Source organism: Antechinus flavipes, chromosome 5, assembly GCF_016432865.1.
Source record: "Antechinus flavipes isolate AdamAnt ecotype Samford, QLD, Australia chromosome 5, AdamAnt_v2, whole genome shotgun sequence".
NCBI classification, from domain to species: domain Eukaryota; kingdom Metazoa; phylum Chordata; class Mammalia; order Dasyuromorphia; family Dasyuridae; genus Antechinus; species Antechinus flavipes.
In genome coordinates this window covers 54,186,166-54,213,169 of record NC_067402.1, presented here as the reverse complement: position 1 = coordinate 54,213,169, position 27,004 = coordinate 54,186,166, and the positions used below count along the sequence as shown (strand labels likewise).

Here is a 27,004-nt window from a genome sequence, read left to right as displayed (position 1 = left end):
TTTATTGTCTTATAGAGTTATCTGGGCACAGAGAGGATATAAGTGATTCCCTGAGAGTCACATTATATACCAAAGACAGCATTTGAGCCCACATCTTTCTAACTCTAGTATTACAACTATTATTAAGTAGTAGTTGTATAGGAGATATTGTGCCAGGCAACAGGATATGAAGATTTAGAAAACAAAGTTCCTATTCTCAAGACCCTTAAAAATTAAGTTTTAGAAAAAGTAATGAAACACAATCAGTTGTGCAGAATTTGATACTTTCTAAAACATTTTCTCTTTTATCATTCCTTTTATTCTCAGTAATTCTGTAAAATAAAGCTAGCCATTGTAATTTTTATGTTTTAAATATAGAAAAAAAAGCTCAAAGGATTTCAATAATTTGTCTAAGTTCACAAATTAAGCAAGTAGTAGTGCCAGGACCTGGAGCTAAGTCTTCAAATTTCCAGTGCTTTTGCCATAAACACCAAGTGCCAAATTAGTGGTATAGACCTAGGCTTCTTAAACTTTTTCCATTCATGAGCTCTTTTGGTCCAAGAAATTTTGTATATAGATATTATAAAATAGGCATATAAATTAAATATTTACTGATATCAAATCACAATTTCATAACCTCTTACATTCAGTTAGAAGACCCTATATGGGGTTGTGAACCACAATTTAAGAAATTGGGATATTGACTATAACTCTATCAAGAATTAAGGGAAAAACTGATTATTGAAGATACTTCAAGTAGGTCTCACAGATGAGGTGGGTAATGAAGGAAGGGTAGAATGAAGTAAGTGGCAAACAGGGAGAAAGTGATTCCAGATGGGGTAAGAGGGATTGGGGTAGCAAGAAGGGAAATAGCGAGCAAAGATATAACACAACACAGAACACTGGGCATTCAGACAGGGGCAAGTATAATGACTTGATTGGAATGAAAAAAAAAAACCGCTAGTGAAAGAATACTGGTAATATAAATTAAATCTAGATGAAATATAGAGCTATATAATCTGGTCCCTACAGGTTAAGGTTGGATTATAAAGGACTTGGAATACTAAGGTAAGAAGTTGGGACTTTTTCATGTAGGAAATGAGAAGTCATTAAAGGATTCTGAGTAGGAAGGTGTTGTGTGCAAAGCGGTATTTTAGGAAGATCAATTTGGCAGCAGTGTGTAGGATTGATTCAAGTAGGGAGATTAGTTAGAAAACCTCATAGGGTGGTGATAAGAATCAAATGAGACAACATATGTAAAGTTCTTTGCAAACAATAAAGTATCATATAAATGTTCTCTATTATCATCTATAATAATTCAGGTTTGAAGTTATGAGGATCTGAGTTAGCACAGGTAATGGGTATGGAGAAAAAAAAGGAGAGAGAAATAAGAGAAGATGATCAGATGCAGAGAGAGAAGGACAAATCAAGGGTGACTAATTTTCAGGTCTAAAAAACTAGTAGTAACATTAAAACAAATAAAAATATATGTGTGTGAATACATGCACACATACATATATATGTATACACACATTATTGATGTAGAACATTGGTATAAGGGCTGGGAAAGACATAAAGATAAATGACATAAAGCCCCTATCTTTGAGAGTTCATAATATCCAGGAGAAATAAGACATGTACACAGATAAATGGAAATTTTAAGTGCATAAGAAAAATATGAAGTGCTCTGAGAAAAAGAAATTCAGCTGGAGGCATCTGAGTGGGTTCCATTTGAATTGTATCTGGAAAGATTGGAAAAATCAATATGTACAGAAGGAGGGCTAGCTTTACAATATAAGAAAAGACAAGGAAGAAGAGGACTATGGGAAATGATGAGTGATTCATTTCTCATGGAACGTGAAGCTGAGAAAACAGGGTAAAGTCACAGGTTGTGAAGTTGAATACAAAACTAAGGTGCATTTAAAATATCTGGTAGGCAATAGCGATCCACTGATGGATCCACAAAAAGGTACAATGTAATTATTCATATGCATGTGGATCAGAAATATGACAGCAATATGTGAGGTTAGATGCTGCTGTAAGTGTCCCCATTGGAGGCTATGAGGGCCTGAACTAGCATTGTGATAGTAAGAAGGGAACAGATGGAAGAACTGTTAAGGAAGTACAATTTAGGATTTGGAAGTGGAAGATGTGGGGGAGGTAGGAGAGCAACTAAAGATGACTGTGATTTATGAGTAGTGCCATTGTCAGAGATAGAGAAATGCAAAAGAAACAGGATTCAGGAAAATAAAAGATGACTTTAGTTTTAGGTGGGATGGCCAGATGGAGGCTATCAGGTAAACAGAAATGTCAGTGTGGAGTTTTGGCAAAGAGATCAAAGACTGAGGAAGGATATTGGCCTGCAAGGAGCTGACAATAGAGTAGGAATGAATGGACATCAACAATGGAGAGGGTTTAGAAAAGTATTAAAAAAAAAGTTCTAAGGCCAAAGCCTTGTGAAAGGGCTAGGTTAAGACTTAGAAGGATAAAAAACCCCAAAGAAAGAAAAAAGAAGCTGTTGGAGAGGGGAAAGAAGAATAATAAAAATGGGGTATCATGGAATCAAAGGAGATTGAGAACTTTGGAAAGACCTGAGATTTACTGATTAGGAAATTAAAAAAAAAAAACCCAGTGATTTTTGAGGAAGCAATTTCTTTAGAGGAGTTGGGATGAAAGCCAGATTGAAAAGAGAGTAGAAAGATAAAAAAATTGATTCATTGAGTATAGACCACATGTTGGAGAAGTTTGGCAGTGAGAGGAAGAATAGATAGAAAAATGGTAATGAAAAGAAAGGAATGAGTAGAGAGAGAAATCTGAAGTGCAAGAAAAGTGAGGGATAATTGATGGATCAGAATTCTAGGAAGTAGGAAGAGAGGAAATTGACAGTCCAAGTGGAAATATAAATACTGCAAAGGAGCAGAACCATGTCTTCAAAAGATGGAAAAGAAGTTGGGGCAAGATACAATGAGACTAAAGTAGAAGAGGCATATGGATGATAGGTTGAAACAGGTGAATAGTAATATAAGGGGGAGAAGGAAAACAGAAAAATTTGGCTCTCCCATTATAATCCCATCCATTTTGGGTGATTACAAAGTGTGTTTTCTTAAGTTCAATATTGTTCAGCAATAGCTAAATAAAATAAAGGCAACTGCTTAAGCCTTCACTTCACAGTCTCATTAGAATAAGAAGTATAATTTCAGTTAGTGCTCTCAAATCAAGCCATTCAGACTTTATATAGAGCAATAGTGTCAGCCCAAGGAGTTCCTGTGCACTTTGAGATTCTGTATTTGTCAATGACAAGGTATGCATTTTTAAAGAAAAAAATAGACCTATGCAGTAGGAGATATGGTAATATTTACTCAATGTCCTTCTTTTGTCAGTCTTTTGGATTCTTGGTAGTAGTTAAATATCCTGAAAAGGGGGAACAGAATATCCTACAGCAGAGGGCCCAATATTTTCTACCACTATAGAATACTTTACAAAATAGCAATTGAAAAGTAGCATTAAAATCAACAATGGGAAAATAATTTTTAATTAAATTTTTTAAAAAAGCAGTAAGTCTGAGGGGCATATATGTTATCTAAGATTTTCTTACTTGAAATTTCTCTAAATAAATAAGATCAAATATAATAAAAATAAAAAAAATAAGATCAAACAAATATTCATTCAGATTCTAGTTCTTCCAGTAGAATGCATGCCCCTTAAGAACAGGGTCCGTTTCCCTTTTATATTTTTATCCCAAGCATACTGCACAATGCATAATACAGAATAGGCACTTAATAAATGTCTGTTAATTGATGAAGTGCCCAGTATGTGCAAGGCACCATACGACATATAGGAATATCAAGAGAATAACTTACACTTATGTAACACTCTATAAAGTCCCCGCCTTTAGCTGTCTCTAAAGCAGATAATAAAAGCAACAAACAGGTCCTACTCCTGTGACTTATTTTTTTATCTTAAGAGTTCTGCCATCTTCTTAACAATAACAATATCAATTTAATATTTACCTTCATTCCTTCGGAAAATGTAGGGAGAATGAAGGTTTACCATATGGCAAATCTATACATCACCAAGACCTTTAAGAGCTGCTAAAATCTGCTCCTAGCTCTTCCATTGACTTATTAGATGTGCTCTTATGAAAAACTATGGAGGAGAAATGGGCCTCAGGATGAATAGGACTCCAACAGATACATTTAAATATAAAAAGTGTCATTTAAATATAAAAAGAAAATCAATCGATATTTATTAAATACCTATTATGTGTCAACTAAATAAATCATGATGATATATTGACATAGGAGAACATAAAATGACTACATATATAACTTCCTATTTTAAAGATTATTTACTGTCCTTCTTAAAGGAAGTATGTACTAATATATGTGTGTATATATTTGTATATATGTATATATATACATTTATACACACATACACACCCCAAATGGTTATTTAAAAATTAAGTCAATCTGGGAGCTAAAATGACCTCTTTTGAGATCAAATCCTGATTATGATCTATTCTGATGTAGCTCACCATGATGCTCCTGTGGTTTAAGATACTGACCTAGTTTTAGAAAGTGAAGTGGATTCACTTAATCTATTTCAATTTGACATTAGCAACAGTTTTTGAGTGACTTTATATTTGCTCTGAATTCTCTTTAATTTTCCTCTTCCTCTCAATTATCCACAGAGTTTTGCCTTTCTTGTCTGTATAGCAAACAGAATTCTAATAACTTCTTTTAGGATCAACACATTACCCAAGAGTATATTCCAAAGAATAAAAACAAAAAAAATCAAAAACATCTGCGTCACTTGTTTCTGAGTGCAAATGGAGTCACAAAAGAGGCACGAAACTCCGATGAGACAGCTACAGCTTTGGAAACCAAATCTAGGCAATACTGTTTTGTTAAGTAATGTGATATGAATCTAAGATGGTGTTTTGTTCATTTTAATATGTGGAAATTAAATGAATAAATCATCCCCAAATGGAAAATCTTATCTCTAGGAAATTAAACGAAATATAATTTCTCCTGACACCTCTCTGCAAGTTGGTAGAAAATAGAGAAGCAGCTAGAATATTTAAGAGTACAGACTATGTATGTTACATGCATCAATTATATTGGAATAGTACCGCCTACTGCAAACATACAGATAGACGATCAGCCTCTTCTTTCCACATTTTTATGACTTAGTCCAAAGCTGGTGATGCTTTAAGTCTTTAACTTGGGAATAGCTAATGAGATTCTTGGAAGACGAAGCCACACCTTGCTTTATCAGCATTCCCTGTCACAATACCTTCCTACTCCCGCTGTTTATGAGTTGTCTAGCAGTCAGAGACGGTGTTAGACCTGGCGTTGACTTCTCAGCCAATTGAAGTGAGAACATTGTTTTGATGTACAGAAATACAGTTTTTCAGAAGTCAAGGTCTGCTGGTAGTTGCTCCGTAAACTACTATGGCAGCTGTGCTAGAGGTCATGAATATTACATAAGGCCTGTCCATGCATTCAAGCCAATAGTGCGAAGCCAGATTCCCATAGCAACACACATAGATTTACTTATCCCTGAGAGATGCATCCGCTCAGCAGTAAGGGCTCTAATGTTACCCATATTTTTTCAACAAGATGATTACAGTACTTGATCCCTTTCCTTTCAAATCTGTGACCCCTTTAAAATAAAATTTTAAAAAATCAACGGACCAACAATCCCAATGAAATATATCCATTCAGAAGTTACCTAGCATCCAAAAAACAAAACAATTTAAAACTTGTTGGGTTATCTGGCAAAGCAATTGTATAAGAAAAGAAACCATCTAAACCCATTAAATCAGAAATGTTAATCTGGAGAACCAAATCCTCAAACTCAGCATGAGGTAGTTCTGCAATATGCTACTTTTTCTCTTCTTTTTTAAGGTGATGATGGAGAGATGAATCAACTGAAGAGAAGTCACTAACTAGTGTGAGGAGCGTATAAATGGTCACTATTATCATACCCACACAATCCTAAATTCACAGCTATTATTTCTCTTCACCAGTTCTAGTTCAAATCATAGAACTTTTTAATACAAATCATTTCCATGCTAAATGAAATATGTAAGAAAACAATATTGCAAACAGTTATCTGGATAAATGACTGAAGTCTAAAGGAGTTTTACATATTATAACTTGAAATATCTGATTTTAAATGGGGAAATAGTTTGCGGGAATAACTTGTATGGCAATCATAGAGCAAAATGCTTTTCTCAGAAAAAAAGAAAAGCCATTTTCCTTCTCAGACACGGAAAGTTCCTCTAACACAGGTGCCCCCAATAAAATGGACAACACACGTGAACAAAAAAATAACCCCACCCCCATGCTACCATGCTAGATTGTTCTTTAAACAGTATCTGGCATTCAGCAAGTGCTCAATAAATGCTTGTTCTCTCTCTCTGTCTCTATCTCTCTATCTCTGTCTCTCTGGCCAATTTCATTTATATAGCAAGTGATCAGAACAGTGTTTCCTGTACTTTCAAGCCATTTGGTCTGAAAGAATTTCCAAGGGTCCCCAAATGAGCTTTCTAAGAAACATCCACAGGTGGCCACAACGGACACCAGAGGATAGCTTGAAAAGGCATAATGTGGAAACATGGTTCACCTTGGCTTTTTCCAGCTGGGCCTGGGCCTGTCTCTCTGCCTCTCTCCGAACTGCTTCCCTGTCTTCCTCCAGAGAGACATCTGAATCAGATGGACGGCTAGTGTAGGAGTCTGCCGAACCCTGAAAAAAAAATGTTAAAAGAGATTAGAAAGAGACACCTTTTCATGGGGGGGGGGAGAGAGGAGGGAGGGAAGAAAATTCAACATTAGCATTTCATCTAGACTGTGGGAAAGAGACTAAAATGATATTGGCTTTTATTTTTTTCTGAGATGCTGGTGATGACATGAAGATCACAGATCAGGACAGGTACTCCAGTCAGGCCATAATTCCTGTAAAATCTTGCCATCTAATTAGTCAGCTTTTTGGTACTGGGAGCAAGTTTCTGTGTGGTATACCAGGTGAGTGCTGCAGTGCAGGGCTGAAGGACAGAGGGGTTTCAAGGATAGCTCCGGGGGAAATAAGACACACATACACAAAGGTAATTCAGCACTGAGAAGGAGATAACCAACTCTTTCTCCTACCCTCCTCTCTGCTTTTCTCTTTTCCCCCACTCTTTCTTTCTTTCCTTCCTTCCTTCTCTCTGTCTCCGTCTTCCCCCTCCCTCTTTCTCCAAGGAAAATCACTGTGAACCAAGGCTCATGCAAATATCATGGCAATGATCTGAGATCCCTGACAATTTGAGAGCTTCCGGATACTTGTTTCACCTGACTCCTTCTCCCCAAGACCAAATCACAAGGCGCTAGCACAGCTCAATCTTTGCATAACATAACTTAGACATCCCCAAATAATGGGGTCCTAGAGATGTCTGCCAAAAAAACCCTAACACCCCCAAACCAATCCACAGGCATAAACAATCTGCTCTGGCAAGTAGGAACGGTACAGGGGGATCTGAGAAACGCTGAGCCATATCCTTCGCTACCTTGTCATCATGAGCAGATTAATTCAATCAAACCAGCTTTTTGCTTTTCAGTCAATGTCTCAGCAGCAGCAGCAGAGACCAAGGGGAGACTGAGAGCGCCCCAAATAAGCAATTGGTCCTTACACAGATATCCGAATTCTTCAGCCGTCCTCCTCTGGCTCTTTTCAGAAGCCTGATCCAGGTGGCCTTCATTAGCCAGACAGCTCAGTTATTGTCGGCAGCTGCAGCGCTCCGCACCGACTCTCCCCCCGCATGTGTGCGCCGAGTCCTGTGCAATCACTGTTCCTTCCCTGGCCATACTCTGCCGCGAGCCCCTCCGTTTCTTTCTTTCCTTCCTTCCTTCCCTCTGTGAGCCTTCAGTCTCTGTGCTCAGAAGGACTCCGCTCCGAACAGGTTCTCATTTTTTTCCCCATCCCAGAAACGGAAAGAACCCCCCTAAATCTGCCCGTGCCCTGGTACAATCAAGACAGAACACTTCCAAGTAGATCCCGAAGAGAGGCTTCAACTCCGGCTAAACTTGATGCATCCTGCTCCACAGAGGATGGATGTGGCTGCTTTTTGGTGGGTGGGGGTGTGTGTGGGGGGTTTCAAAGGAATTACTTGTAAGACATGAGAACCTTTTAAAAATCCAGTGCAAAATGTATTCCATGACATTTGCAAGTGCAAAGTTCAATCCATATCTTCAGAGATCTGATTGGGGTGGGGGAGGGAGGGAGCCCGGCACATCACTGGGCATGCTCTATATGTCGCCTTTTACGCAGATGCTCACATCACACTGGGAGTCTATGTCAAATTGCTATTTTACATCTCAAGTGTAAACAGCTGGAAAGGGCCCTTTGGATCTGAAGTCGCTGGCAGAGTGTCATATTTTTTATCACATCTCTGCCACCGGTGAAATTCACTCTCAACGATACAATACCTGTTCTTTTCCTTTAATGCTCTCTTCCCATTGCCATACAGCATTAAAAAAAAAAAAAAAAACACCTTAGCTGCTACCAAAATGTGGGGCTTCTGCTGTAAGAAATCCATATGAAGAGCAGGGAGAAGAGAGATGTCACCCAGAACCTTTTGGGCACATGATTTTTCATCCATCATAATGCAAATTTAGATTGCTTTTTGTCATTTCCCAAATCAGATGCAAGAGACACGTCTGCACACATTTAATTAGGGCATGAATGATGATCATGGGTTTCTAAAGCAATCGCTTTAGCAGAACTAAAAAATGACAGGGAACCGGTTCCCAGTGAGAGACGGCTATTAGTAACTGTGCATGCTAAATTCAAGTGAGGATTGTTGTAATACTAATCATGGAGAAATCTGAAAGCACAGATTGTTAGTTATTGGCTCTGGCTAAGGATACTTCAGTTGGTTGGATACAAAAGTATTATTAACTTCACAAGCTCATATTCACAAATCCCCAGAATGTTAGAGCTCAAAGAAAGCTCAGAGATTACGCAGTTGAAATCCTTTTCCCCCTAAAAAAAAAAGAGATGGAGGTTCCGAGAAGTTGTTTTCCTCATCTAAAATTACAAAGCTTACACCTTACCATGGAGAGGATCCAAGTCTCCTGAATGACTTGAAGTCCAATGTCTAATTTGAAGAGATACAAGTATCTCTTGGTATGCAAGTAATTAAGCTAAATGATCACTCAAAACAGCTATCTCTAGGAACGGTGTCTTATTTGGCTCAGAATCTCAGTCTCATACCTAACTCTTCACTCCCCCTCCCCATATTGAATCTATTGCCAAATCCTGTTGATTCTACTTTTATAATAGCTCTTGTATAAGCTCCCATCACTCATCTGATACTACCATTACCCTCATGCAGGCACTCATCACCTCAAACCTGAAATAGTGAAATGACCTGGATTAGTTTGTCCCTCTGCCTCAAATCTCTCTCCATTCCAATCCATCTTCCATGAAAAGGTAGGAAGGACTCAGTTTTCAAATGGATTTTCCTAAAACCCAGATCTGACCATATCACACCCCTCTTTAATAAACTCCAGTGGCTACATGTTAATTCCATCCAGGATTAAATATGGAAACTTATTTAGTTTTCAAAGACCTTCATAAACTGACTCCTTTCTATAGTTCACCTCTTCTTATCCTGTATTCCTCTTCAAGAGGGAGGTGGGTGGTACAGTGTTTCTCCTGGCTGTCCTCCATGCCTGGGACTCTCTTCCTCTTCATCTCTGCCTCCTACTTTTCCTTTGAGTCTTAACTAAAATCCCACCATCTTCAAGAAGTCTTTCCATCCAGACCTCTCCGAGGTTTCCCTTTTTCCTCTGAGAATAACCCCAATTTATCTTGTATATATCTTATCTATACGTAGTTTGCACAGGAGCCAATTTTTTTGCCCTTTCTTTGTATCCCCAGTGCTTAGTACTATGCATGGTACATAGTAGGCCCTTAATGTTCATTTTCTGATTAACTGTGAAAAAGACAGAAAAATTGGAGACAAAGGAAATGGAGGTAAAAAAGAGACAGAAGAAAATGGAAGTAAGCAGGTCATGTGGCAAGAGAAAGAGAAAAGAGATAGATACTCTGAGTATTTTACTGTTCTCCACAAGTTAGTAAGAAAACTAGAAAAAATGTTTGGAGGATTTATGGAAAGACATAGATAAGAATTGTAAAAGATAAGACATAGTAGAGTAATTTTAGGCTCCATTGATGGAACGAACACCCATCTGGGAAAAATCATGTGGTGTTCCAAAACTCCATCATCAACTGGATTTATTTGTTATAAACTTTTAGGGTAGTGTTTGTTGTTGTTGTAATTAGTCAACCCATCAAGAATAGCAAACCTATACTTTCATAAATCTTTCCAGAAAGTCTGGGTGCATATGTGCATACCCTGAGAAAAATTCAATTCCAAAGTTCAACAAACATTTATGTTTATGTTATGACTAAATGCTAAGAGTTTCAAGGCATGAAAGTAGAAACAAATGAAACAGAGAGCTTATAAGGGAAATAGTGTTCCTAGCAATCATAGCATCAATAGATAATACTTCTGGTAAGTTAATATAAAGGTCAGTTACTTCAAGGACTTGTTTTTTCATTCGGGACAGACAACAGGCTCTCTTCAACAATATTTGTGACAGAAATTTGCTACTCAGCAGTCAACCTACGAATGGGGATCTCCAAATGTAGTTAGATTGATCCCTGGACAGCAGAGATGCTGTATCTCACTGAGTCTATATTAAAGCTTTTTTCCCTTGGCAGGATCCATCCTTAATTGCACTTGCTTGGCACAGTCTTTGAAATATGGGATTACTTCCATCTCCCAAGAAGGCACTGGAGTAGAACTTTCGAAAGGGCCATTTCCACAGCATTTCCAAAATATCCTTATAGAACTTGGACGAGTGCACCGTGTATGCTTAGTGGACAACCCCTTCTATGACAATGTCAGAGACAACTGAAATAGCTTACATACATGTAGCGTAGGTGACTGTAAAGTGAATGAGATTAAGACTAGAAGACAAAGTGGAAGACTTTGAATATCATGGTAAAGATAAATAATTTTATATCATTCGATACATAATTCCTATCCTTTGAAATGGTTTGAGTAGAGGAGTTATGTGATCAACCAATAAGTATTTATTAAGTATTTACTATGTCTCAGGAAATGTGCAAAGTGTTACCAATATTTTTTTAAAAAGGTAAAAAAAAAGAAGTCCCTGCCTTTGAGGAGCTTACATTCTAATAGGGAAATTGACACACATATATAAATAGGTACACATATACCAGTTGTAACACAACCTAAGAACTGAAGGATCTAGCCTCTGGGATGGGGAGAAGGAATAAGGAAGCTGTGGAACATAGCACATGAGCTGACTCTTGAAGAAAGAAAAGTCAAACTAAGAGGTGGAGTTTAGGTCAAGCCTTCTGAGGATGGACAATTGTCCACAATACAAAAGAACCAGAAATGGAGAGCCATGTATGAAAAACAAGAAGGATAATACAGGTGAAGTGCAGAGTGCATGGAAGAGAGTAAATGATAAAAGAATGGAAAGGTAGGAAGGACTCAGGTTATAAGGATCTTTAAATGCCAAGTAAGATTGTATATTTGATCTGGAAGATAATAGAGAGCCTTTGGAGTTTATTGAGTAAATGGAGTGGGCAGACCTACATTTTAGGAAAGTCATGTTGACTTTGAGTGGAGGCTGGATTTAACTGGGGACAGACTTGAGCCCTAGATACCAATCTGAGGGCTTTTGGAACAATCTGGTCAAGAGATAGTGGGAGCTTGTACAAGGATGGGAACTGTGTGAAAGGATGGAAAAAATCTCTAATTCACTATTGATTAGAGAAACACAAAACAACTCTGAGATTCCACCTTACACTTATCAGATTGGCTAATGATAAGAAAAAGATAATGATAGATGATCATTAAAGAAAAATGATAAATGTTGGAGAGGATGTGGGAAAATTGGGATGCTAATGCACTGTTGGTGGAATTGTGAACTGATCCACCTGTTTTTAGAAAGCAACTTGGAATTATGCCTAAAGGGTCATAAAATTATGCACACCTTTTGATCCAGTGATACCATTGCTAGGTTTGTATCAGAAATAAAAATGGGGGTGAAGGAAGGACCTAGCTATACAAAAAATATTTATAATATCTCTTTTGGTGGTGCCAAAGGATTGAAAATTGAGGAGATGTTCATCAATTGGGGAATGACAGAATAAGTTGTATATGATTCTAACAATATTACTGTACTATAGGAAATGATAAACAGGATGGGTTCAGAAAAAACTGAAAAGACATATGAATCTATGCAAAGTGAAATGAGCAGAAACAGGAAAACATTGTACATAATAACAACAATATTATAAGGTGACAGCATATGAATGACAGCTAACAGCTCTTTTTAGCAATACAATGATCCAAGGCAAAGGACTCATGAGGTAAAATGTTATCCACTTTCAGAGAAAGAACTGATGGAGTCTAAATATGCAGACTGAAGCACACTTTTTTCATTTTCTGTATTTTTTCATGTTTTTTTTTTCCCTTTGGGTCTTGTCTTCTTTCACACCATGACTAATAAGTTTGCATAATTGAACATGTATAACCCATGTCTGCTTACAATCTCAGGGAGAGGGGAAGAAGACAGAAATTTTGGATCTCAAAAGTAAAAAAAAAAAATATAATGTTAAAAATTGTCTTCAAATGTAATTGAGGGAAAATGACTATAAATACTCAATAAAAAGAAAGGGATGCATACAAATGATATGAAGGTGCAGATTACATAATTTGGTAATTGATCAGATCTCCTACATAAGGGAATGATTTCAGCAAACATTTACTTAGCACTTTTAGTGAAATACAATGCACATAGTACAGTCTACAGGGAAAATCAATTTTGCATCACAATTAAAGATTGGAGAAGGAAAGGACTGTAGGTAAGTAGATTTTTAGACAGCTACTGCAAAGGCCCTGGAAGGAGATAATGAGTGGTTGCTGTGAGAGTAGGAAGGAACACATTGGTGAGATACTACAGAAGTAGCTCGATAATGTCAGCAGAGTAGGGAAGAGGCAATGCAGCAAACACAGGGAGTATTCTATCTAGCAAAAAGCACATTGTCAAACCAACAAGCAGTTTTTAAGTGTCTATACTCTGTGCTAGGTACTATGCTAAATATTGAGGTTATAAAGACGGAAAACAATTCTTTCCTACCCCACTCCCAATTCCAAATGAGTAAAAAAAATAGTTCCTGCTTTCAAAAAGCTCAATCTAATGGGGGATAGAACATATAAACGACCACATACAATAAAATGCTGGATAAATTAGAGGTAATTAATGAAAGGAAGTATTAAAAGGGAATAGAAGGTGTGATTTTAACTTGGACTTGAAGGAAATCTGAGAAGCCTAAAGGTAGAGATAAAGATGGAGAGCATTCCAGGTTGGGGAAATTTCAGCCAATGAAAATACACTGTTGAAAGATGGAATGCCTTCTGGGAAGAACACAAAGGAGGCTATTGTCTCTGAATTGTGGAATACACAGGGGTGGGGGGGAAAAGCAGTAGGGAAGAGGTCAATTATACAAAGGCAATAGGGAGATAGGCTAGGGAAGACTTTAAAAACTGAACAGAGAATTTTATATTTGATCCTGAATGCGATTAGGGAGCTCCTGGGATTTACTGAGTGGGAGGTGATATGCTCAGACCTGTGCTTTAAGAAGCTCAATTTGTCAGCCGATTGGAGGATGGATTGGAGAAAGGAGAAATTTATGACAAGTTAATCAAGTAGCAAGTTATTGCAATAGTCCAAGCGTAAGGTGACAAGGGTACATTAGGATGATAACAGTGTCAGAGGAGACAAGGTAGATATGAAAGATGTTACAAAAGAATGAACGACAGTTGGCAACATTGGGAATCCTCTCCATTCACCTGCACCATAGATGCCTGGAACAGAGCTTCTTAAACCATGAGTCGTGACCTCAAATGGGATCATGTAACTGAATGTGGCGATTGTGAAATTATGATTTGTTATCAATAAATGTTTGATTTGTATGTATATTTTATATATTTATACACCTGGGGTTGGATAAAAGTTTCTTGGACAAAAAGGGTCACAAGTAGAGAAAGTTTAAGAAGCCTGACTTAGAAAACAACTAAATTCAGTATAGGTTATTGAACTGGGACTTCTACTTCAGCACTGAGGAAAAACCCAGACTACTGGGAGAGGGGCTAATGTATCTTCATACAAGGTGACAAGTAGAATTTGGAACAAGAGTGAATGCTGTGAACATCAGCATAGCCTGAGAAGCCATGGGAAGATGGGAGGGGCAATGCATCAGCAGCATCTGTGATACAGAGGCTATGGCTTTTCCAACTTTTCCTCCTTTATGCCATCCATGTGCTATATGGATTGTTCATAAGTATCTGTGTTGTTACATATAAGGCTGATGTTAGTCTAGAGCCACCAAAAAATGTGCTGGAGCTAGAGAAGTAAGCCATGGTCTGATATAGCTGCCAATCTGAATTTCTCTAGCTGAGCTGATTTTAAATTCCCTGCCCCAAGAGACGGGTGTCTAGCTACTAGCATTAAGTATGTAAGAGATGAGATTTAGTAAATGATTGGATATGATGGACAGATAATATACTGAGGTTTTGAATATGGGTGATGGGGTGAATGGTCACATCACTGACAAAAACAAGAACATTTATAAATAGGAAATTTTGGGTTAAGTTTTAGATGGCACAACTACACTCAAGTGGACCTGTCCAGCAGACAGATAGAAATGTGGAACATTTAGTTGCTGGGGTAGGCAGAGTTTTGGATTTGGATCCTAGGAAGGTTGAGTTTGAATTCTGCTTCAGATACTAAATAGGATGTGGCTGAGCAACTCATTTCACTTTTCACAGCCTCAGTTTCCTCATCTGTAAAATGTTTTTTGTTTTTTTTTAAATTCTTGTATCAATTGGATTTAAGTGAGGCAAAGTTGCAGGAAATCATTATCCTCATTCTCTCTTCTAGAGCCACGACTATCCAGTGGTTGGACAGAGTGAAGATGACCAATGATGACTCAAGTCTTCAATATATAACCAAAAACTCCACAGAACTCATTTCACTTGCCTTTATGGCTGTTGGGGCAAATTATTCTTATCTACCCATTCCACCTGGGAATGTCTTTAACATGTTGGAATGGACACCCCCCTAACTCACTATAGAGTTTGAGACTCCTTGATTACCTGCCAAAATGGTTTACCAGGGTGTGGCCACTGTGCATGCTATAGCTTCTGGGAGTCACAGGTGAGAGTCAGATGGATCAGGTGGAGTCTAAAGGTGGAAAACAGTCCCGTAAAGAACTCGGCAGCCTTACTCTAACACCATCTAACTTTCAGGGTTGTTGTGAAGATCAAATGAGATAGTATAAGATAAGTGCTTTTTAAACTTTAAGGGATGATGATGATGATAATTGTCAGGTTGGAAATTAGCCTTTGAAAGTCTTCCTCTTAGTGATAGTTGAAGTCAAGGGAATGAATTGAGATTGAAGGAAGTGAATAAAGACAGAGGAGAGGAAAGGGGAGAGTATCTTGAAGAATCAATCATTTTAAGGAATAAATGGAAGACTAGAAGCAAGAGACCAAGAAACAGTAGCAAGAGATGCAGGAAGAGAACTAGGAAAGGGGTATATTAGAGAAGCCAAAAGGGGAAAGGTATAAAAGACTTAATAAAGTTTAACACTGCTGAGAGGTTGAAGGGGATGAGAAATAAGTAAAAGCTATTTCATAGTGCAAAAAGGAAATCACTATAGACCTTTAAGAAAGCAATTTATGGGTAGTGGTGGCTCAATATATCAATTATAAGAGGATGAAGGAGATATCACAGTAGACTACTTTTTCAAAGTTTCAACTACATTGGTTTGGGGACATCTTCATTATCTAATGGATTTCATAGATTGCATCAATTTCTTCTCATAATGATATTGAATAAGTATTGCCAGTTACTTCAGAGTCACATCTTGTATCCATGTTAGTGCTATGATGGTGTGTGTGTGTGTCTATGCATTTTGTATGTTTTAATTAAAACTTTTTATTTTTAAAACATATGCATGGATAATTTTCAACATTCACCCTTGCAAAACCTTGTGTTCTAGATTTTTTTCCCTCCTTTATCCCGACCCACTCCTCTAGATGGCAGGTAATTTGATATATGTTGAACATGTGCAATTCTTCTACAAATATTTCCACAATTATCTTGCTGCACAAGAAAAATCAGATCAAAAAGGGAAAAAATTAGAAAGAAAACAAAATGCAAGCAAACAACAACAAAAAAAGTGAAAATATTATGTTGTGATCATACTCAGTTCCCACCGCCCTCTCTCTGGGTGCAGATGGCTCTCTTCATTACAAGACCATTGGAACTACACTGAATCATCTCATTGTGGAAAAGAGCCATGTCTATCAGAATTGATCATCTTATAATCTTGCTGTTGCTGTGTACAATGATCTCCTGGTTCTGGTTTCTTGGGATTTTACTCATTTCATTCATGTAGTTGAAACTTTGAAAAAGTAGTCTACATGTGATATCTCCTTCATCCTCTTATAATTGATATCCTGAGCCACCACTACCCATAAATTGCTTTCTTAAAGTCTATAGTGATTTCCTTTTTGCACTATGAAATAGCTTTTACTTATTTCTCATCCCCTTCAACCTCTCAGCAGTGTTAAACTTTGTTAAGTCTTTTATACCTTTCCCTTTATGGCTTCTCTAACATACCCCTTTCCTAGTTCTCTCCCTGCATCTCTTGCTACTGTTTCTTGGTCTCTTGCTTCTAGTCTTCTATTTATTTCTTAAAATGATTGATTCCTCAAGATACTCTCCCCTTTCACTCATTTCACTCGGCATCAGTTCATGTAAGTCTCTCCAGGCTTCTCTGAAATCATCCTGCTGATATGATGGTATATTTTAATCACCAATTTCCTGGCATTTTTGAAAGGCAAGCTCTCCCAAATGTATATAATAAGTAAATTTTCATTTTATCTAGAATTGTGAGTCTAGACCACCAGAAATGCTACAATTAATTAAGATACTACTTTTGTTAGTATATGGGCTTTCTGGGTCATCGGGTCTGACGTAGTCTTCAGTCAGAAACAACTATTATTCATTTCCATTCCTCCAGAATAAGTTTATTATTAAATGGGGCCACGGTCTTTTTTAGTTCTTCTGATGACATTAGGTTGCCATTTGTACACATCCTTGGATCAGCTGCATTTTTTTTCTCGTTTCTTCATATTATCATCCTAAGAGTGAGGTGTATGGGGTGTTCAGGAGGACAAGGACCTCTGGTGTGACTGCTTGCCGAGCTCTTTCTAGGGCTTCTTATCCATTTTTGATGTGCACTTTTACCTAGCTCTCACCTGTGGCTCCAAGAAACTGTAGCATGTGCAGTGAACACATCCTAATAAACCATTTCAGCAGACAGGTTAAACCAGGTTGAAGGTAGCCTCAAACCTTTCAGTGAATTAGGGGGATGTGAAAATTTTCCCAGGCAGAATGGGTGGATGAGAACAATTTGTTCCAATAATCATGAAGGTAGCTGAAGCAGCTGCTGTCAAATGTTTAGAAATGATTAAACATTGAAGCACCAAGGTCATTCACTGCATCCCAGGCCATGATCAGTCATCTTGACTTCTAACCTGCCATTGGACTTTGATGACTCAGGAAGAGAGAGTGAAGCTGATGACTTAGCACAACTCTACTTCACTGAAATCCAATTTATGCACAAGTCAAGAAATCATCTTGTATTGTCATTGATCCTTTTCAAAAATGAATGATGAACAACATCTTATGGATATTGCATTACTTGACTATGTATATTACTTTTTCTTTGATTACATATAATTATAACATATAATAATATATAGTATTACATATAAAATTATATTATACATAATAAATGCTTATTCCATTGACTTGAAAAATTTCCATCACCTTTCTAAAATACAATCTGGTCCATCATGTCCAGATATATATGGACATTCTAGTATTTTCTAATGTTAATAAGGTTATAGTCACAATAATTCAATTTCTCTTGCTTATGGGTATATTTACTTTTCTAATTTTCTAATACTCCTGTTCAGTTCCCCTTTACTACTGTGCCCAAAATTAGATGAATAAAATTTTGCCTTTGCTTTTTACATTTTTTTAACTATTGTCTTAGGATGGCTTGAAACATTTATATTCTTGATTCTTAGATCAACTGATGTTATCACAGCTAATTTGATAAATGGTTTTGTTTTCTGGGGTTTATTGTTTTGATCCATTTCTTTTGGAAACACAAAGGAATTAGACTTATGTGCATAAGCATTTCTTTATGAAGTAATTTATTTACAAATATTTATATTTGTATATAAGCCATCTGTCATTCTGAAAACAGCCTTAATTTGAAACCCAGTGCAACAAGGACCTTGACCTCCTATCCTTGAAGTCAATCTTTTTGTATTTTTAAAGTATATTTCCGTATAATTTGTATGTGCTCATGTCTGTTCCAATAGAATGTAAGTACCTCGAGGTCAATGTCTTTGAGTTTCTAGTGCATAGCACAGGATTTTGCATAAAACAAGTATTTCCTAAATATGTGATGATTGATTGTATACACCTCGAGGTATGGCATGAGGCTCAGACTACTCTCCTTTTGCATGGGCTTACTTGGTATAGGATTATCCCAGAATAAAAGCAAACCAAATACATCTGAGTGACTCCAGATGTGCCCTCATTTCCTTAGAGTTGACACATGGGACGCCCTTATCTGAGATTGAAATCCTATTACCATTCCAGTCATGGCTATGTGCCTAGAGCCATCTAAAACTGGATTGATTAGTAAAGAGGGAAAAAGAGTCCAAAGCACAGAATTCCCTGGTAGTATGGTCCAGATGGGACTTTAATTTTGAATCTTGTTCTGTTTCCGTTATTGTGAAGTAGTCCTACTTTCACAAAGAGATACTCACTTTTTAGATTATGATTTCAATTTCCCATTTCCATGGTTGTCAAACCAATTAGTGCTTTAGTTAAATTATAGCTTGGTGCCAATTTCCGAGCAGGAGTAGTTATCAGTTACAGGGGGAAAAAGAATGGTTCAAGTCACCATTCTACCATATATTAACAGAATGAACAATGCATTGTCATTTCACCTAAATCTTAAACATCATCTACAAAATAGGGATATTACCACTATTCATAAAATCAAGTGAGAAAAAAAATCTCTAAAATACCTTAGTTTAATTCAAACATGTTAACTGTTGTTGTAATTATTTTTTTCAAATTTATAAAAAAATAAAATACTCCTAATTGCATTTGTAATATCAGTTCTCCTGTCTCCAAGTCTCCAAAATTAATTTTGACAACTATGTCTAAGATTGTTTTGTACAGTATGCCATCAAGTGTTTTGTGTACTTTTTCCACAATAATTTATCAATGATTTATTATCAGTTATTTATCAATTTCAATTTATCCTATACAAATGATGTCCCAAAGCCTTAATGCTTAAGCTTGAGTAGTTTAGAATTTCACAGAGACTTTGGATATACTCTATATATCTTGTAAACACATATTTATTTGCATGCCTCTTGTCCATTGGAAGGCCATATCTTTAAACAGGCTGTGCTTTGCCTTTGTATTCTTAGTACTTAGCACTTGAAAAATGCTTTTCTACTTGTTGACCAGACAATGCTGCTGATTGTTAAAATATTAACTGTCAATTCACTACAAAACATATATAAATAAAAAAAAACTTCTTGCGAATCTTATCTCCTCTTTACCGGCTGAATTACTACTTAACTTCCTAATGTTAAATTCAAATGCTACCTCCTTTATGATCGCTCCCCTGAGAGAAATACTGACAATGACAGACAGATATATATATATAAAACACAGAGTTCTCTATAAGTGGGAGATGTGTTCTAACTAAACTTTTGAAGTCCTTTAGAGCTTGTACAGAACTATGAAACAAAAAACACAATGTTGTTTGAATGGAAATTGAATTGTAATATGGTATGTAATATTTCACAATTAATAAAATGCATCACAATGATGCTGATAGAAGTGATCCTGGTTTCTCAAAGGAACACACAGTCTTGCAGATCCTAGAAAAGCTTTCGGGTACCCTGCCTGTGATGAACCAGAAACTCCTCAGACAAGCTAGCCTATGCAGCACCCTTCATTACGGTGACTGTACCCTCAAGAAATTTTTGGTTGCTACTCCTGAAGACCATCTACTGAATGGCTTTAACATACTGAAGGGAACAGCCCTCACTGACAGATGTAGCAGTCCAAAATATTCCCTTCCAGCTCTAATTTACCATTACCACCACTATGGCAGTATCCAAAAGGATTTATTATTCCTTTTTTCACCAAAATCTGAAAAACTAGATAAAATTTATAAGAAGAAAAAAGAGCACATTCTCCAAGGTAGGTATAAAAAAAAATAAATTGTCTTTTCTGGATAAACTGTAAGTATTTTTCTGTCTGCCTCCTTCTCTTTGGTACAAAATGTTCTCAAAGTCTTAGTCCATTTTTAAGCTTTAAAGGCATAAAACTGCACAAGATTTTTGGGATGTTCTGCATAACAATCAATCAATAACTGTTTATTAAGCTCCTATTATGTTTCAGGTATGGTACTAAGCACTAGGGATACAAAAAGAGGCAAAAGAGCATCTTTATCTGCAAGAAACTCATAATCTAATGGGAGAACTAATATTCAAACAAATATATATAGGGTAAGCCTTATGCAGAACACATTGAAAATCACTAATTGAGAGAAGACACTAGAATTAAGAGGGGTTGGGGTAAACTTTACTGCTGTAATAAGATATGTTTATAGGTATATATATGTATGCATATGTTTATAGGTACACACACACACACACACACACACACATATATATACAAGAGGCAGTTAGTTCACTCAGTGGACAGAGCATTAGACCTAGAATCAGAAAGGGCTGAGTTCAAATTTGATCTCAGACACTTAATAAACTCTGTAATTCTGGGTAAGTTACTGAATCTCTTTTAGTCTTAATCCACTAGAGAAGGAAATGGCAAATCATTCCAGTATCTTCCAAGAAAACCCCATGGACGACATTAATTCATGGCGTCATAAAGAATTCGACACGACTGAACAACAAATATACGCATATACTAAGACTTTCAATACAACAATACATAGGTATAGATGTATATATGTATCCATATAGACACATTTGTGTGTGTGTGTGTGTGTGTGTGTGTGTGTGTGTGATACAAAGATACAACACTCATTTCTTTTCAATACAAATCCCAAATGGCAGTTCTCAAATTCCTACAAAATATGCAGTCACACTCACAAATATATATTTAATTATATAATAATATTCTGTATTATAATTATTATGTGACATTATATATTGTAAGTATTATAATAGCAAATATATATATATATATATATATATAATTAGAATATGGACTCTGGAACATCATACTCCTTTGCATACTTTTCCTGATAAAAATATCAAGGCTCTTAACAAATGCTCTCCTCAGTCTCTTAATTTGGAACAGCCTTCAGCTTCAGAATTCTGGCCAAGAAACCCTGGAGCATTGGCCCAATTTTGACCTTTGGAATTTGAATGCCATTTTTTTCCCCTGCAAACAGCTAAAGATTCCCCTCAAAGGCCCAGCATGCAAGGTAAGTGCCAAGCCATAATGACATCCTTGATGGGATTATATTATCAAATGTGTTGTTCAGTCCCAACAAATCACTTCATTAGTAAGATTAGGGTTCCGGTAATAAATATTAAAGTAACTAACTGGCAATTTATTTTCCAAGTGTTTCCTTACATTTGGTACAAAATAAAATAATATATATATATATATATAAATAAAAGTAAGACAGGGAAAAAATCCAATATTCACTGAGAGGTTCTATTAATCAAAAAATATATGTATCCTTGGACACCAGCCATGGCTCTCATAAAGTAGAATTGTAATGAGCTCCAATGAGCTCTTTGCTCTGTACAGGTGAAACTTGGCTTTTTTGTCCATAAACATACATACTTGGAAGATTGGGCCTGACCTTCCCACAGTGATGGATCATGGAATGTGGCCAATTCCTGATTCATCAATGCAGTGCTATGAGGAAAAGCTCTTCAGGGCTAAATGTTACCCTGCAATTTCTCCCATTTTACAAAAACCTCAAAATTTTCAAGCCTTATTTTTCTTGATCAAATCCATTTAAATAGAAAGTAGACATGTAGCAGAGAAAGACAATAGAAGTCAAGATGCTAGCTATTTAATTTTTTTTAAACTTTTCTGAAAATGAATGTAACCCTGGCAAGCTGGACTTCAATAGTTTTCTTGGCAGCTAACCTAGACTGCAGCTGGATAGAATTCAAAGGTTTTTTCCCCCCTCCTAAGTAACCTTAACTCAACAGGAACATCTGAGAATTCTCTGCATAAGAGAAGATCACTGAAAAGTACAAATGGCCACAGATCTAGACACCTTACTTTTTAAAAAACCCCAGCATATTTTCAATACTAACTTAGCACTTTATCCAAGTATATAACACTTTGATGCTCAGTTAGTGAAGAAAATCTCCCCCCTCCTTTTTAAATTACTTTAACATTAACTGGTTCAATCTTGAGAATAGCCAATTAAATTTCTATTTCCTTTGAGAAGAGAAATCATGGGAGGAATAATCCTCTGTTCCAAGTAGTATTGTTGTTCAGTCATTTCAGTTGTTCCCAACTGGTCATGACTCCATTTGGGATTTTATTTGGCAAAGATATGAGAGTTTTGCCATTTTCTTCTCCAACTTATTTTACAGATGAGGAAACTGAGGTACTAGGGTGCAGTGACCAGTCCAGGGTCTAATAGCTCGTGTCTGAAGACAGATTTGAATTTAGGAAAATGAGTCTTCCCAATTCCAAGCCCTATGCTCTATGCATATGGCGCTACCTAGTTTTCTATATGCAGCTAAACACATATTATATCTATATAAATACATAACCCATGTATTTGGTCTACTTCTCCTTAGTATATTGCCTTCTGTGGTATAGTTTAACAAATGTAATAATAAATTAGCTTTATATAGAGCTTACTATATGCCAGGCCCTGCACTAAACACTTTTGTCTCATTTGATCCTTACAACCTTAAGAGGGTAGATGCTATTTGTTATTATCCTCATTTTACAAATGTGGAAACTGAGATAAACAGAAATTAATGACTCGCTAAGGGTCACCCAACTAGAAAGTGCCTCAGGCGGGATCTGAACTCATGCTTTCCTGACTCCAGGCCCCTAACGATAATCCCCTTTGTTGCCTAATTAGCTTCATATATAATCATCTTTTTTAAAATTCTACCATAATAAAATTTTAATTTGTGGAATTTTAATTTCATACTGTTATGAAAATGCTTGTTTTATTGAATGTTATAAAAATGCTTGTTTTAGTCCATAAATTAAAAAGAAAAGAAAAAAGAAAAAGAAACACATCGACAGAAAAAATAAGTAAATGGATAGGTTGTTTTTTTATCCAAATCCAGAAATTGTACTGGGGAGCTATCTAGAAAACGCAACCTTTCTTTAACAATTAGAGGCTAAGACAATAGGTCTTGATGGCATGAAGATGGAGTGGAGGTGTCAGATGTATTAACATACACAAAGCAGACTTCTAGAATAACTGACCTGCCTCATTTGAGCCTCACGGCCATCCATGGACATGGACATGACATGTCGGAGAAGCTGTGATTTGTGCACGTTAGTAGGTGTCATGAGGACAGACTTCAGATCCATGACTACTTCTGGCAATCCATGTGGCAAGCCCCTCCCTGCCTTGTCAGAATACAGTTTGCAGTCTGACTCAGTGTGAGCTTTAAGAAAGTGTTTTTTCTTGTATTATAAAAACATTCTAAAGCTGAAATTATCCTCCTTATAAATGATCAGAGCTCTCTGGAATTCTTAGTACAGATTATAAAATTTTAGAACTAAAGCCTGGCAATTTTGTTTCTCAGAAAAAATTCAAGTCGCATTGTCTGACTGAGGTGTGAATAAGATATGGGTACCTTTCATAGGTCATTCTTCTATTTTCTTAGTCCTCTACCCCTAGGATTATCTAGCTAAAGAAAGAAATCTTTCCTTTCCTCCTATTACAAGTTTCAGTTTGACTCCTTCCGTCCTGCCAGGCAGGCTCAACACAGGCCAAGAGAGCTTTCTTTCACTCTTCTGGGGTCCTGGCTTATGCTTGCTAATACTATTTTCTGTACTCAATTTTTAACATCAGTAAAAATCTGTTTTCTTGTCTCATAGCAAATATAGGACTGTTGGTATTTCAAATCCTTCTATTTAACTTGGAAGAGCTGTTCCATTTTGTGGGTGAATTCTTGAAACTGATTGAGATGCCTTCTTATACTACTCTCATTTTTTCTTTTTTAAGGTTTAATTATCCTCCCCCCACACCCTACCACCTCCACTAAGGATAAAGTCTATCCTTTTCTTTAAGTGCATATATTAAAAAAATCTCCTTTAGATATTATAAAGCGGTATTATACGCAGTGAGCTTCTTTTAGTCTCATGGGACTATGGCTGCTAGTTAATGCTGCTGTGGATAGAGCATTAGGGCTGGAGTCAGGAAATATGAGTTCAAATCTAGCTGGGGACACTTAATATATGGTGTGATCCTGGGCAAACCTCTCTGCTTCTGGGTAAACCTCTGCCTGCCTCAGTTTCATTAAGTATAAAGTGGGGATAATAATAGTACCCAACTCTCAGATTTACTGTGAGGATTAAATGTAATAACATTTGTAAGCCACTAAGTAGAGATTCCAGCATTTAATAATAAACATTTAATAAATGCTTGTTTCTGGCTTTTCTTTTTCCTTCTCTCTTTCTTTCTCCTTCTTTCCTTTCTCCCTCCTTCCCTTCTTTCTCTTTCTGTTTTTCTTTCTTTCATTGTCTCTTCCTCCTTCCCTCCCTGCCTTTCTTCTCCCTCATTTCCTTTCCTTCCCTTTTCTTTTCTTCAATTAATGATAAAAAGAACTTTAGAGATCATAGAGTCCAAGTCCATTTATACATGAGGTAAACTAAAGCCAGGGGTAGGGTGAAGGGAATTACCCAATTACATGCAGGTAATTTCTAGGGTGAGAGGCTAATAGGTTTAAAGTTGGAATAGACTTTAGAAACCATCCAATCCAATCCTCTTATTTTACAAATGAGGAAAATGAGTTCCAGGGAGCTTGAGTGATATGCCATCAGAGAGTGGAACCTGAACTCAGGTCCTCTGCTTTCAAGAGTCTGTGTTTTTTTAGTTTCAAAACTCTGACCTATGGATTCTAAACCACACTCATTCAGGATTGTTGCATCTCAAGTCCTGTATCTTAATTTTTAGTTGTTTTCAATCCCAAGCAAATGATATATTTAACCAAATAAAAGTTTGTGGCTTTGATGACTCAGTAGGAAGGACATATAATGAAAAGGAGCAAGAGAAATGACTCCCATACCTCGATTACATTCTAAAAGAGGGAAAAGCCTTTTTGTCACTGAGTGCTTCTGGGAAAAGACCAACAGGGAACTCAGGGATACTTGGTTAACAGTGACTGGGCTTCTCATCCTAAGCCATAATTTTCAAGGACAACAGTCACAATGGATCTATACTACTTCAGAACAGTCAGCCAGATAAAAATGTCTTCAAGATTATCAGGAAGGCAGTCCTTGTAAAAGAAAAGAAAATATCATTTATGTTTCTATCAAAACATGTGACATCATTTATCTTCATTTTTTAAAAAATATTTCAGATTCTAAAAACATGATTAGAATTCACTTTCTTAGATTGTCCTTCCATCAAATTAATTCCATTTTTCCTATTCCAGGAACTCCAAGTTCTAGTCTCAGGTCTGGCAGTGACTCATTGTTTGGGTCAAGGGCAAATTGTATAAATATTCTCCATGCCAGTTTCACTGTTTGTAAAACTAAGATGCTATGACTGAACTACTAGGGAATCAATTTTTGGGACTTTTTGTTGAGATGGTTGAAAGCACACTGAAATAAGCTGTGTTTTTGTTGTTGTTTAAAAATGCCCCTCTATTCTGATAAATTACTCTGCACTATCCCCTGACCTTGCCTTGATTAACTCCGAAATAAACTTTAAATCTATGATGGAAAATGTGATTATTCACAACCTGTAAGCAAAATGGACTATGAAAAAGGACAGGAAAGAAATATTCTCTATTTTGTTTTGGGTTTAAAGAGATTTATTTAAAGATTTTGCAGTCTAGTTTTCATTAGCCACTTCTCCTAATAGATGAGCATTTTTATATACTTTGTTTTGTTAAAAGCTCAGTATGAAGACCATGAGAACTCTAGGGACATCTCAACAGGATTCTTATCGTAAGTAAGAGCAATTTTAAGGTACATTTTTGATGGTACTTCTCACTTACTCCCTCATCCTCCATATGTAGAATTATTTTACAAACTCAAACTTAACAACCCCATTTGCTAATTTCCTTCTTGGTCATAGGTATAATGCAAAGGATACTGGGTCTGAAGCCAGAGAAGCTGAATTCAAATCTTTTCTCTGCTACTCACTATTCTAGCATGACCTTGGACATTGTGTTTCCTAAGTTTGAGATTTTTTTACCTGTACAATGAAGGTGGTCAAAATGACTCCTAAAATAATTTTTCTATTCCACATCTATAATTCTATGATCACCAAGTGCTACCAACATTTCTTGGAAAATTACTGAGATGTGCACTGAACTCTGGAGAGTTATTGAACTTTCTGCCCTCGGGGAGTTGATCATCAAAACTCTTTTGCTGTTGAAAATGCTAATCAAATACCTCAGGGAGACTTCTGCATTGCTGAAGTAAAAAAATGGATTTTTGGTGAGTTGGTACAGATATCAGTTTTTCCTAATTGTTCCATTTAACCTTGATGGTGATGGATTTACTTATTTATTTTACAGACTACATTTTATTTTGTATTAAAAGTACCCTGTTGTATA

The 27,004-nt window shown here is 36.6% G+C and overlaps 1 protein-coding gene across 6 annotated transcripts in view; it reads right to left on the bottom strand.

Moving 5' to 3' along the window:
* Positions 1–27,004, bottom strand: part of CACNB2 (calcium voltage-gated channel auxiliary subunit beta 2) — a 383,626-nt gene that overhangs the window by 109,687 nt on the left and 246,935 nt on the right. For 4 of the 6 annotated variants that reach the window (XM_052000736.1, XM_052000730.1, XM_052000732.1 and 1 more), the window contains one exon: positions 6,610–6,729. In XM_052000736.1, coding sequence (XP_051856696.1) covers positions 6,610–6,729 — 120 coding nt within the window. Of the gene's footprint in view, positions 1–6,609; positions 6,730–7,651; positions 8,359–27,004 lie in introns of those variants that run through there. The other 2 variants (XM_052000733.1, XM_052000735.1) reach the window with 1 other exon arrangement.